General features: G+C 40.5%; 1 protein-coding gene across 3 annotated transcripts in view; it reads right to left on the bottom strand.

The window, feature by feature from the left end:
• Positions 1-10,214, bottom strand: part of LOC123756181 (ELKS/Rab6-interacting/CAST family member 1) — a 101,205-nt gene extending 90,991 nt beyond the window's left edge. For 2 of the 3 annotated variants that reach the window (XM_069336532.1, XM_069336530.1), the window contains exons 1-2: positions 9,916-10,066; positions 7,387-7,548 (exon numbers count right to left, since the gene is read on the bottom strand). In XM_069336532.1, coding sequence (XP_069192633.1) covers positions 7,387-7,543 — 157 coding nt within the window. In that variant the 5' untranslated portion in view covers positions 7,544-7,548; positions 9,916-10,066. Of the gene's footprint in view, positions 1-7,386; positions 7,549-9,915; positions 10,067-10,144 lie in introns of those variants that run through there. The other variant, XM_069336531.1, reaches the window with a different exon arrangement.
• Between the last annotated feature and the right edge of the window lie 3,636 nt (positions 10,215-13,850).

The raw sequence follows: 13,850 nt of genomic DNA on the forward strand, positions 1-13,850 counted from the left end.
ATGGTGATACATGGTGGAACAAACACAGCTTATTCGTGATAATGGGACCATGGACTAGGAGATGCATCAGAATGAAGGTTTGCCATCCTTGATGTCTGAAGTAAGGGCCTAACTCAGATTGCCAAAGAGTAGAACATCCTTTCTCGAGAGGAGGCAGTCCAGGTCTTTCATATGGGCCTAGAGGGAGAGCTTCTAGATATGTTAAGAAATGTGCCTTGGTTGCCACTTCATCTGCAATTTCATTCCCTATAATTCCCACATGAGAGGGGACCCACTGAAGGTGAAGATGCCAACCTGGTTTGTGGTAAAATCTGAGACACAATATTTGGATTTTACTGACAAGTTGCCCAAAGCTGTTTGGTCTGTGAGAAGAGATAAGTAGAAAACGGGTCTTGAAGTCTACGAACGCCTCCACATCTTGGGGATGGGTGACCTGTCATAAGTAGAAGAGCCTGATAAATGGCATAAAGTTCCCCAGCTAGGCTGGAAAGACCAGAGGAGTTTCAAAGTTTGACAGAAGGAAAGCAAAGCAAATTATGCTGCAGCTGTAGTTGATAGGGACGAGTGTGACCCATCCATATGCACTTTAAAGAATCCCACATACGCACCTGGCATAGTTCTAAAGATAAGTAGGAGCTACATTTAACACTATCAGTAACTTTAGACCGGACTCGCATCCATTATTTTTCTCCACGAGTCCTAACTTTGGACCGGACTTGCGTCCACTACAAAAAATATTTGTATAAAATTCCTTTTTTATCCAATCGACCTGGGGATAGTATCAAAATAAGCACCTTTAGAATGCGCACAATTTGATACCAAAATGAAAGATGTAACATGAAACTTGATGTCTGAACACATATGATTATAAATAGGCTTTTGGTCAAAATTTTAAAATATTGGTTAAAATTCTATTTATTACGCTATTATGTTGGGACTAGTTTTAAAATGCGCGCCTTTACGTCGCAAACAATTTGATACCAAAATGAAAGATGTAACACAAAAATTTATGTCAGAACACTGGAAAGATATAAATAATTTTGTGATGATGAGCTTCCAGAATTAAAATATTTGTTAAAATTCCAGTTATTGCTCTATTATTATGGGACTAGTTTTAAAATACGCACTTTTTTATTGCGAACAATTTGATACCAAAATGAAAGACGTAACACGAAAATTTATGTTATCAAACTGAACGAGCATACACATTAGGTTGCAGTGTACAAATTGGTGCTCATTCACGGGTAACTTTAGGCTTTTCTGCGGGTAGGCACTCCAAACTTTTGTACATTATATTCATACACATCTGTAGGGAATTTAATTGCGAACACAATGATACCAAAACGAGCAATGTAGCACGAGAATTAAGGTGAGAAAAATGGAACGAGTATACACATTTTACTGATTTTGTACGCTCACGGGTAACTTTTGCCAACTTTAGGCTTTGCTGTTGGGAGTCACGCCAGGCTTTTGGACATATATTTATACACACCTATAGGGAATTTATTTGCGAACACAATGATGCCAAAATGAGCGACGTAGCACGAGAATTAAGGTGAGAAAGCTGAAACGAGTATACACATTTAGGTGTCACCACGCGCTTACCCGCACTCTCAGTACATGACCCCTAAGTTTACTGCGCGCCTGCCCGGTGACCGATAGTGTTAAGACCTCCATTTTTGCCACCAGTGTCATAAGAAAGCTAGTGCCCATGCAAATGATCTCCCCACCTCCCAAGGAAGGAAGGACAGGAGAGACTATAGGGTAGGGCATAACTTCCAAAGGAGAAAATTGCAGTGCTCCAAGTGTTGAATAATAGCCTGAGGAGGATAGCCTTGTGAAAGGCCAAGTCAAAAGTAGGTAGGTTTAAACAAACAACTAGTGTCACTTGGCCTGCATTGGAGTCAAGTCTGATCCAATGTTCTAGATGGAGGTTACGGTCAATTGTGCTTCAGCCTGACCCCAAAACCACTCATGGATGCTGGAAAGATGTTGAACTTCTAAACCCACCAGTTGAGACTTGGTACTAGGCATTCAAGCAGTTTTCTAAGGCTCAACAAAAAGCATGTTGGCCTGTAGGAAGACAGATGCTTGGCATCCTTTCTTGATTTTTGAATGCGAAGAAGGGCCTTCTTCCACTACTAAAGAAAATACCAATGTATTTGTAATGTAAAAATATGATTATTACAGTATTTTGTGTGCTGTATGGTTTAGTGAACCATTTGAGGGACCTGTAATGCATGAGGATATTTCTAATCTCATCTATTACGAGTCCCACAAAGGGCTCATTAGTCCATATAGCACACAAAATACTGTAATAATCATGCAGGCGATGAGTCCCAATAATGTGGCTGAAGTATGCTGACCAGACCACACACTAGAAAATGAAGGGACGACGACGTTTCAGTCCGTCCTAGACCATTCTCAAGTCGATTGCGAGAATGGTCCAGGTTGGACTGTAATAATCATATTTTACATTACAAATACATTTACATGAATTCAATAGTTGTCACACAGTACATATTACACTGTTAAATGAATTTTAGTATTATGTATAGTCTTGATGCAAAGTGCTTGAACCTCTTAACACTTTCGCGCTCTCGGCGCTCAAAAAAATACAATACCCCAGATGCTTTCGGCACTTCGCGCGCCTACGCGGTAAGACCGAAAAAGTGTCCACTTTTTTTACTGTCCTGACAATAATTGAAGGCGCACGTATTTAAATTTGGTATCACTGTGTTCGCAATGAAATTGTCTATAAGAGCATACCTATAAAATGCCGCCCAAGCATAAGGAGTATCAACACCAAATAAAAAACTATGCAGATCACTCGCCGAGAACGCCAAACAGCAACAAAATGTTTCCACTTTCTTAATGGTTGCGAAGCCTACAGTTGTCCTACATCGCTAATTTTGGTATCATTGGAATCGCAATAAAATTCTCTACACGGACATATGCATATGAATGTTTAATATAGGTAATTGCCCACCCGCAAGAGTGTGTGAAGTGGAGAGTAGTTAGCCGCGAGCGCACTGGCAAAAACACAGGGGGGAAATCATGCTTGGAAAGTTTATACATTTCCTGACCCTACTTTTCTATGTACGTATTTCTTTTTTATACCAATGTGTTCGCAATAAAATTTTCTATAAGATGAACTGTATAACATTGGTACAAAGCATGTGTAAGAGAAGCGCCAAATATAGAACCACGTCGCTCAGTATGCGTTCGCGGCAGAAACGAACGCATTGTTTTCGTTCGTTTGATGTTTGTCATGTTTATACTTGTTGAAACATTTTATAATTTGTATGACAGTGATCGCAGTAAAATTCCCTACACAGACATATACATAACACATACAAATATTTCCCACGTGTTGGATATATCAACGGCTAAAGGGAACCCACTGCCACACGCTCGCCACACCCCCAAACATACTTTGTGTATTTTTTTTTTACTCATAGAAGTTTATGTGATATAATATTCATTCTGGTACCAAAAAATTCGCAAATAAATTTTCTACAAAACAAAAGTATCCCCATCCATTTCGGTTAAAAAATGGAATTTATAGAAATATTTTTTCGATGGACGAGAAAAGTAGGCTGTTATGCGGAATCGTAAGAAAAAACAGCGACGAGTTATCTCTAATATAAAGCGCGAAAGTGTTAACACACTCACGCTCTGGGCGAGCGATTCAATTCTCAATTCTCGTCGTAGATTTTTCAATTTGGTATCAATGTGTTTGCAATAGAATTCTCTACAGGACTAAATGCACACAAAGCCCAAAGGCCCGGCGAGAAAGTGAAAAAGTGAGAGCGTGTTACCCGGAAGTGCGCAAGAGCAATAAAATGTGCACACTCTTCACTTTGGACAGCTCAATTCTCGTCCTAGGTCTTTCATTTTGGTACCATTGTGTTCGCAATAGAATTCCCTACAGGAGTATATGCAAATATAAAGTCCAAAAGCCCGGCGTACTACCCACAGCAAACAGAGAAAGTAACGGAGCGTTACCCCAGTGAGCGCTCATCAAGCGCAATAAAAGGGTATACTGTAACCCCGCGATTATCCGGGATTCGAACATCCGAAAAACGCCCTTATACGGCCAAAATCGTGAATGGATAAAGTTATCACAATATCCGGCCAAAATAGCCACAGGGACCGGATTAAAGCAGGTTTTCTGCAGAAATTACACTATCCGGTCAGTCCCCCAGATAATCGTGCCTTTGTCCGTATACGAAAACATGAGGCAGGCCATACGGTATTAATCCCGTCTGCCCGAGACTCGAGGCGCATGGTGTAGGTGGGGGTGGGGTGGGTGGGTGGTGTTGGGTGGGTGGGAGGGGTGCGTCAGGAGAGACTACCTGGGTACAGGAATTACCATTAATTTTAGAACAATTAATCATAGCCAAAAACAAATAAAATAACTACTAGTAATTATGTAATAACAAATAAATAAGTTTCCTAAAAGCATTGTGCACAGGCTGAAGTTTCCTTAAAAAATATTGTGAATTTTTTTCCTCCTGGCGGCCTACATAACGCGTTATGGCTGCCCCAAGTGGACCTGTCCAACACTGGTCAACCCATGTGCGTCCGTCCCTCGTGTTATACACAGTGCTGCGCCATTAGTGAAATATTTTTTTAAATAACTTTTTTATTTTCATAGTAACTTTGAACATTTTTGGCCAAGACTATGTCTGGTAGCAGCATCAATCGTTCTGGAGGTGTTAAGAGGAAGAAAGTTGTCCTAACAATTAAAGACAAGTCACAGTTATACGCCTCAACCAGTGCGGCCTCACAGTGTTGCGCCATTAGTGAAATATTTTTTTAAATAACTTTCTTAATTTTCATAGTAATTTTGAACATTTTTGGCCAAGAATATGTCTGGTAGCAGCATCAATCGTTCTGGAAGTGTTAAGAGGAAGAAGATTGTCCTAGCAATTAAAGACAAGTTACGTGTTGTTCAAACAGTGAGGCGTCACAGGCAGCCAAGCGCCTTCAACAAGTGAGGCGCCACAGGCAAGCCAAGCTCCTTCAACAAGTGAGGCATTATAGGCAAGCCAAGCGCTTTCAACAAGTGAGGCGCCACAGGCAAGCCAAGCGCTTTCAACAAGTGAGGCGCCACAGGCAAGCCAAGCGCTTTCAACAAGTGAGGCGCAAGCAAGCGCCTTTAACAAGTGAGGCGTCACAGGCAAGCCAAGCGCCTTCAACAAGTGAGGGCATGCAAGCGCTTCAACAAGTGAGGTGCAAGCAAGCACCTTCAACAAGTGAGGCCTCACAGGCAACCCAAATGCCCTCAACCAGTGAGGCTTCAGCAGCTGGCAGTCAAAACTAACTTAGCTTAATGAACTGTACAGTAATTTTAAGTGTTAATTTTAGTGTTGTGTTAGTATAGGTTACGTAAATTGTTAAGAATTTTTAACTTCAAGATGTGTGGCATCAATCAAGAAGACGAACACCAACAAGGTAAGTTGAGGTTTCTAGTTGAATATTTAATAATTGTATGTGGCAAGGCAATTCAAATTATGTTGTTTATAGTATAAAAATAGTTGGAAATGGTCACTTTTGGACTCGTAGGTGAAAAAGTACCATTATCCGAAAAATGTGATAATCCGGCTGGGGGTCCTTCCCATATAGTCCGGATGATCGAGTGGAGACAGTACTCTTTTCAACTTTGTTACCTCAATTCTGGTTCTAGGTCTTTCATTTTGGTATCAATGTATTCACAATGAAATTCCCTACAGGAATATATGCATATAATGTCCAAAACCGCGGCACGACCCTCCCGCAGCCAATTTAGCACGCAATACTGTGTCATTACCGGACAAAAGTGTTAAAAAAATTTGTTATCATATCATTATCACACATCCATACAATTTGATATGGTACACTACTACAGTCATTTCTTTATTTCTATATTCTTAAAGCAATATATGGTGATCTAGCGTGTGAGCATGCGGCATACTATATAATTTGCATTCTTTATCTTTTTCACGAACATCAGCACTGTATTGCCAGTAATATTTATACCTTAATCTTAATCTAAAATATACCGAGTTCTTTTATGTAGACTTTCCTCTACCATATATTAAGGCCAAGTTCATGATTATTAAAGCATAATGCTTTAGTGTATTACTGCTGTCCAATCATTAAAGATCCCTTTGACTTTTTCTATATCCTCTTCGAACAACTTAATCCTTAATCCGTTTCAAAGTTATTTGACATAGTATTAAATTCGTATACAAGGCAAAGACAAATTCTAAAGGTTTTTTCAGGTATATCATACAAAGATTAGAGAAAAGACAGAGCCATTAAGTCTCGTAAAGTCTCGTCATGCAATCGTGTGCAGTCACTTGTGTTCTTTACCCTGGGCCCCTCCTTTTCCTGCCATTCTTCTGTGTAAAGGATCAGCACAGTCAGCTGCTTTTCCAGTTATTCAGAAAAGCCATCCTCCTGATCAAAGTGTTGTTTTAGTAACCTGGAGATGCCACTGTCCTTCTCAGAAATCAAGCACCAAATGAAATAAAAAACCCTTTCCTGCTGGATCCACAATGGCTCATTGTCCCTGACCTGTTCTATTCTTCCCAGTGTGGATATGAAGTTTTATACAGGTGGCTCCCTAGTAAAGGGGGGGCACGGTGGCCCAACCCTCAGGCAACCTAATTAGAGGTGCCTAATGTCTTAAAGCAGTCGCTTTTATTGTTGCACCTACACACTCTGGCGAGTTTTATCTTGTTTTGTGGTTGTTCTCTGATCCCTCCTGCTTCCCTTGCCTCCATTGACATTTGAAGCATCCATGAACGAGCACACCATGTTTCAGCAAGAATGATGATGGTTGAGCATGAGCCAGTCTCAACACTAACTATATCATATGGAATGACTATGTGGTAGTCTGCCATGATGAATGATGAGCACAAGGGTTAGGAAGTTGTTTAGAGCAGCCTCTTAAAACACTTTGGCGTCCTGATGACACTCTCATCATCGTCAAAACAATACACGCAGTTCGGAGGATGACACTCCCGGCATCATGCATTAATTTTTCCTTATTCTTACTATTATTAAGTATAAACGTTGCGAGTGAAAGCGTTTAACATTGGGTTGTGGGCAAACCGGCAATGCCCGGCCTACTTTTCGGTGTGATGTGGGTGACCCACTGGGCACACGAAAGTGTTAAGGATAACATTACATTTCTAAAAAATGCAGCACTTGACACTAAATGCCTCTACTATTCTAATTTATGACACTGAATGTAGGATTAAATATTAATTACTTATTTAATGAAGTTCGATACAGTACTTTAAAAACACCCTTTACAGAGGAACAACTATTTAAGGATAACATCAGAAATAATCAAATACAAATATTTTAAACACAAATAAATGTTACATTCACCTGAAGATGACCGTTCCAAATACTGGTTCAAGCATCTCTTCATCTTGAGCTTCTCCAGTTTTCGCTGGATTATTTTTCCTCTTGAAGTAGTCGCCTTTTTTACTTTTCCTTCCTTCTCTTGACCATCATCTTCGTCCTCTAGGGCCACTGGTCTCATGGTGCCTAAAACCATATTACAATTTATTGAGCCTTTAAATCAGTAAAGATATAAACAAATTTATGAAATGGGACAAAAGTACTATAGCAAGAGTCCTTTAAAAATAAAGAAAGAAAGAAAGAGAGACAGACAGAGAGAGAGAGACACACAGAGAGTAAAAAAGACCAAATCATTTAACAACCAGGTACTCATTCCCTGTTGGGTGAACAGTCTAGGACTGGCGCCTAGTCAATCCTCATAGATGCAAAACCATACACAGACTATTCAGGAAAAGCTGAATATATCACTGGGGGTGTGGTGTGGTGGGGTGGGGTAAGCTTGATGGGTTTGAAGTGGCACTGGGTGCAACCCGTCCTCTTACAAATACAGTAATGTCACTTTCCATTTGTATGTGCACTCAGGCTAAAAATTGCTCTAATGGAAAATGGAAATGGCTTGCAAAAGTGACGTACTGTTCTGTTTTCTGTTTTGGGTCCTCTGGCTTAATGTTAGGTTAGGAAAGGAGACTTTAAATTAAGTTTCATAACACTTTGAAACTTTAGCTGCCCTCCTAACCAACTAAAGGACACAAAATTCCCTGTTTTGGGTCCATATCCTTTGGAAAATAAATTTCCATTTTGGATTACAGCAATTTTTGGCCGTAGTGCATATGAGCGAAAAGCGACGTTATTTGTAAGAGGACGGGTAGCTGGGCGAGGTTAGTTTGGGCTGAGGTTAGATAATGTGTAAGCGAACCATCTTGGGGTTGGAAGCGACTTGCATACCCAAAAGTGTCAGGTACATCTTGGGAGCCTCGAGTGAAACGACCTGGGCAAGCTTATCTCTGTTTTTACTGGTTTAGAAACGGGGATATTGACACAGGGAACAAATTACCATGTAACATAATAAACATGGAATTGATGGATTGTTTCAAGGATGGGCAGGGATGAAAATGAGGAGGGTACTCAGCTAGAAGGCTTATCAAAATTTTAAGTTCCTCATGTTCAATTTCTGTATTAATGGAGACATTCAAGTTCAAATATGTATTCAAAAGAATATGTATACAAAGAACATATGAGTAATGTACAATTGTGGTGACAAATTACACTAATGAAGCCACTATTATGCAAAGTGTTACTGGCAAAACTTAAAATAGTTTGTGAAAACAAATTATTTAAAGGTGGGAAGAGGTAAACACTTACTGTACTACTGAAAGAGAAGCAAGCTAACAAAAACTTAAAAAGTTCAAGGAAAATAAGTGAATACTGTACAATAAAAAGGTGATACTTAATGAAGATAGACATAGAGTATTACACTATGGAGTCAGTAGTTCTAGCAAGAGTACAGTAGTGTATTTACATTAACATTGGAAATATTAAGGTGTCATTTAGCAATTTAAAGCAATTTAGAAAAGTAATTTAAATAGATAAAGTAATTTAGAAAAGCAACTGGAACATAAGGTTGATAAAGTATAACATGTTTAATGGGGCCAACACTTGAAAATAAACAAGGACAAGAGTAAACACTTTAGAAATGAAAGGCAAAAATTAGATGACACAATGAAGAAAGGACATTTATTAGTAAATAAAACTTAAAAGAAAAGATTAACACAATAAGAACTTTAAACTATGAAAAATGTGAGAAATTAATTACATGATATCAAGTACTGTATATAATATGAATTACACGATATTACGTAAATGTTTCTTTGTCTCTTAATTTAAACTGGTTGGGAGATGGACAGTATTTAACTACATTTAGGAGGTCATTCCGCAATGTGAGACCCTTGATTTGCATAGCATTTCTACTTCGGTCGAGTCTTAGTCTAGGAAAAACTGGTATTTGTTTCTGGTGTGGTGACCTATAGTTCTATTACAGCCATCTGGGAAGTGTTTAAGGTCAGGCTAGGCATTGCAATTCAGTTTTATAGAGAACGCTTGAGAGTAAGTGCAGAGACTTGATATTTAACATGTTTCAAGATTTCAGTAAGGGAGCAGAACATCATTTAGCCATCCTTTCTCTCAATTTTCTACCAATTAAAATTACTCATTATAATTATGGATGATGGACCCTCCCTTGCGATCCCCGAGCATAAAGCCTTATTACAGCCTTAAGACTATGAGTTAATAGGCCTACTGGAGGGGGGGCGGGGTTTCCTTTACTCTTGTGTACCAGCCACAACACTACCACAACCCAGCATGACCCACAACACTAACAAACAACAAACCAATACACTCCAAGTCCGTGAGACACTCGCCTCGGAACAACAGACTTAGCGGCCACTTGATCAACTTGGCCCCACAGCGGCACAAAGTTAATTAACCACCCTAGAGAGACCAGACAGGCATGCAGGAGTGTCCCCGGCAGCTGAGGCAGGCCCAGCAGGTACTTACTGTCTTTTGGTAAGAGTACTAATAGATGTAAGGATGTACTGGATTGGTTTGTTTTTACGGGAGCGGGTGTGTCGAGCAGCGCCCTCACAACACTACTACTACTACTACTACTACTACTACTCACACACCAAGCTCCCTACTATTTACATTCAAAACAAATCATAAACGTTTAATGTTGCGTGTTTACAAATCAATTACAAATATAAAATTGTTCGGGAAATATGCTGACTGGGATGGGAGGAATCTTAAATTCGCTGCCGGAGGCTGTCTGACACTTCAATGGCTGGGCGGGAGAACCCTCGCCTGCCGCCCACCACCCATTCCATCACCACCCATGCCATCACCACCCATGCCATCACCACCCATTCCCGGACGTCACCCAAACCAGGGACATCATTGTCATATCACAGTACATAAACAAATATTAAAATTGTCATTTCACAACACGATCGGAGGTAGACATTATATCCCCATTGTATGCATTATACCTGATTTTACCTGAGAGCGACTATCTGAATTTGCCTGAATTTACCTAAGGGCTACTAACTCACTAGTGGCCTCGACGAGGACAGGAAGGTGACGGCTTGTCAAAGGTCCCCCCATTTCTCCTAATGATTTTTTCATGCCGGAATTTAAAGTTCAACAGAGTTTTGGCATTTACGGCTTTGGCGGGTAGGCGGTTCCATTGGTCTAACCCTATGGGTGAAAAGCATCTCCTGTTCTCAGTCCTACATTGTGGCTTATTGAGCTTGAACCCGTTGTTCCTTCTCTGCGTTACATCTGACCTTTTGAAAAAGTTGTCCGGATCAATTCATCCTCCAAATTGTTCAATATTTTGAACGTTTTTATGAGATCAGCTCTGCCATGTTTGGTTTGTAATGTTGTTAGCCCTGTGGCCCTTAACCGTTCCCGGCGAGTTGACTTAGTTCTGGAATTATTTGTGTTGTCCGGTGTTGAACTTTCTCCAAAATCAATCTCTCTAGTGGCCTCGACGAGGAGAAGAAGGCGGCGGCTTGTCAAAGGGCCTTCCATTTGTTCTGATTGTCATCTCACAAATTGATTGATGAAGCCACAACGAGAGGGGGGAAGGGGTCCGCTGGCAGCTCCAAGCAACAGCCAACTGGACCAAGTTATCACAAGTCGAGCCTGACCTCCAGCCGGGCTCGAGGAGTAGAACTCCCAGAACCCTCCCCAGGTATGCTCCAGGTAAGAAGTGGCACTGGCATGAGTAGCCAGCATTGGTGGTAGATGTTTGGAGTGAATGTGATCTTTGGTTGTGTAACGTCTCTGGGTCCTGGCGCCACCATCTCTCAACACTACCTACACTACAGGTGTTGTGTTAGGTTATTAACACGATCGGAGGCAGACATTATATTCCTACTGCATGCAATATACTACCTGAAGGCGACTATCTCTCTCCTGGCCTCGACGAAGACAAGAAGCCGCCAGCTTGTCAGAGCTGGCGGCCTCCCATCCCCACTGCATAGGGTTCAAATACTACTGCAAATTACTTCAATACCATCATCACCCAGCAAAAATCTACTATCAGAACTACTTTTTTTACACATTCCTCACATTTTACATATTTTCTCATTCCTATGTTTGTACAACCCGTTCTCGCACTTGCTTACTGTCAATATTGGCTAATTTAATAAGTGCATATGTGACATACTAATTGATTGTGAATATTTTAGTTTACCTTGTAAAGCTTCATAGAAAACACTGACCTCACCTAACCTTCTTAGTATGTTAAGATAAGCATCTTATTGCTTATTTACAATTATTACTTAACCTATCAACGGTATAGGTTAAGTAATAATTGTAATTTAATAATAATTGTAATCGTTTAATAATCACTGCTGGGTGAACAGAGACTACAGTTAAGGATTGGCACAAACTCAATCCTCACCGGCCAGGATATGAACTCAGGCCAAAGCACTCACGAAGCACCAAGTAAGTACCAAGTAATTATCTATAGAAGGCACCAAACCGGGAAGGCTATGCAGCACCATCAAAGTGCGGGATAATCAGAGGGCGCTAAATATCACCAAGGATGCCAATACGAGAACAAAAACGCATAAGGCGAACGATATCAAACGTATCAGAGTCGCCAAGAATTCTATCAAGGGACAAGCGACCGCGAGGGACAGTCGGAAAACAAGACACACGCTCGTCCTGGAAGTCAGGACATTCAACAAGGATATGTACGACCGTAAGAGGGACAATGCAATTCGGACAATAAGGAGCAGGGCGGTGCTCCATCAAGTGACCGTGAGTTAAACGGGTATGGCCAATACGTAACCTAGCCAGAGCCGTTTCCCACCGCAGGTTACGGTGGCAGGAGGAAGGCCACTGGGACACACTACTCTTAAGAGTACGCAGTTTGTTACCAAGAACAGAAGACCAACAACTCTGCCATCGGGCAAGAATGGAGGCATGAATAACTGAGTAAAAGTCAGAATAAGGAACACCTTTAAGGAACACCGATGGGACAAGTGCGGATAGCGTCCTTAGCGGCAGCATCCGCACGCTCATTTAAAGAGACACCAACATGGCTGGGAACCCAGCAAAACGCAACTGACTTAAATTTACTGGAGATAAGAAACAGCCAATGTTGAATCTCGATGACCACAGGGTGGACTGGATTAAAGGACCCTAAAGCCATGAGGGCACTACGAGAGTTAACTACTATCACGAAGCACCAGGCGAGTGCTTTACCACTGCGACACGGGACCGCTTAACTTACTGTTTGGGAATTTACTGTTTTGGGACGGTTTGATAACTTTAAAAAACTCTGTCTTCAGGCAACACACAGCCCCGCTGTTTAAATTCCTAAATTAACATGCTAAATTATCATACACTCACTCCACACATTCTGTTGTGCTATTTACATGTACAAAACCTTGTTGACCAAACCACACGCTAGAAATAGACAACCCGTTCTCGCAAATTTAATAAGTCAATATTGACTTATTAAATATGTGCATAGGTGACATACTTAACATAATAGATACCCTTAAAAAGATTCATAGAAAACACCGACCCTACCTAACCTACTTAGTATGTTAAGATAAGCATCTTATTGCTTCGTAATTACAATTATTACCTAACCTATAATAGGTATAGGTTAAGTATTAATTGTAATTACGAAGCAATAAGATGCTTATCTTAAGATACTAACAGGGTTAGGTAAGGTCGGTGTTTTCTATGAATCTTTTTAAGGGTATCCATTATGTTTAGTATATCACATATGCACGTAGTTAATAAGTCAATATTGACTTTACGAATTAATAGAAGAGACGACGTTTCAGAACCGTGTATATTTCCTTCCCGATTTTTGTAGTTTAGTTCATTTATTATGCACCCCATACCTATCTTGTGGGCGGTAGTGGAAAGGGGTGAAGAAAGAAATTGAGAAATTGAATTGGATTTCAGAGGCATATATTGGCTCATGGACTGAACCCTACTACTGCTCGGCTTAGACTCAGTTATAAGTATCTCTGGGAATTTTCATTATCTGCTGATGTAGACCTGACCAAATGTAAACTGTATCAACAAAATTATTCGCACACCCTCTGTCACTATGTGATGGAGTGCGAAAAGATACGTGAATTTAGAGACAATTCTATAACCAATGTTCCAGCGATGTGTGTGAAATATTTCATTCAAAATGATCTGCTACCAGAAATTTTAGCCAAATATCCACAGTTTGCTAACTGTAGGTAGTAACTAAGTGATTGTAACCTATCCACCGCTGCCCACTGGATGGGGGGCGGTGTGCAGGACAAACATATCAATTGTGACACTAGCTCTCCACATATGTCAGTTGCTTAACTTAGAAACTATACTTGTGGTCGATCTCGAACCCATTGTTGATGTGACGACTTATATAGAATTTTGTAACTAGCTCATCAAGATTGTAACTTGCTTAGCTA

This window comes from Procambarus clarkii, chromosome 36, assembly GCF_040958095.1.
Source record: "Procambarus clarkii isolate CNS0578487 chromosome 36, FALCON_Pclarkii_2.0, whole genome shotgun sequence".
Taxonomy (NCBI): Eukaryota; Metazoa; Arthropoda; class Malacostraca; order Decapoda; family Cambaridae; genus Procambarus; species Procambarus clarkii.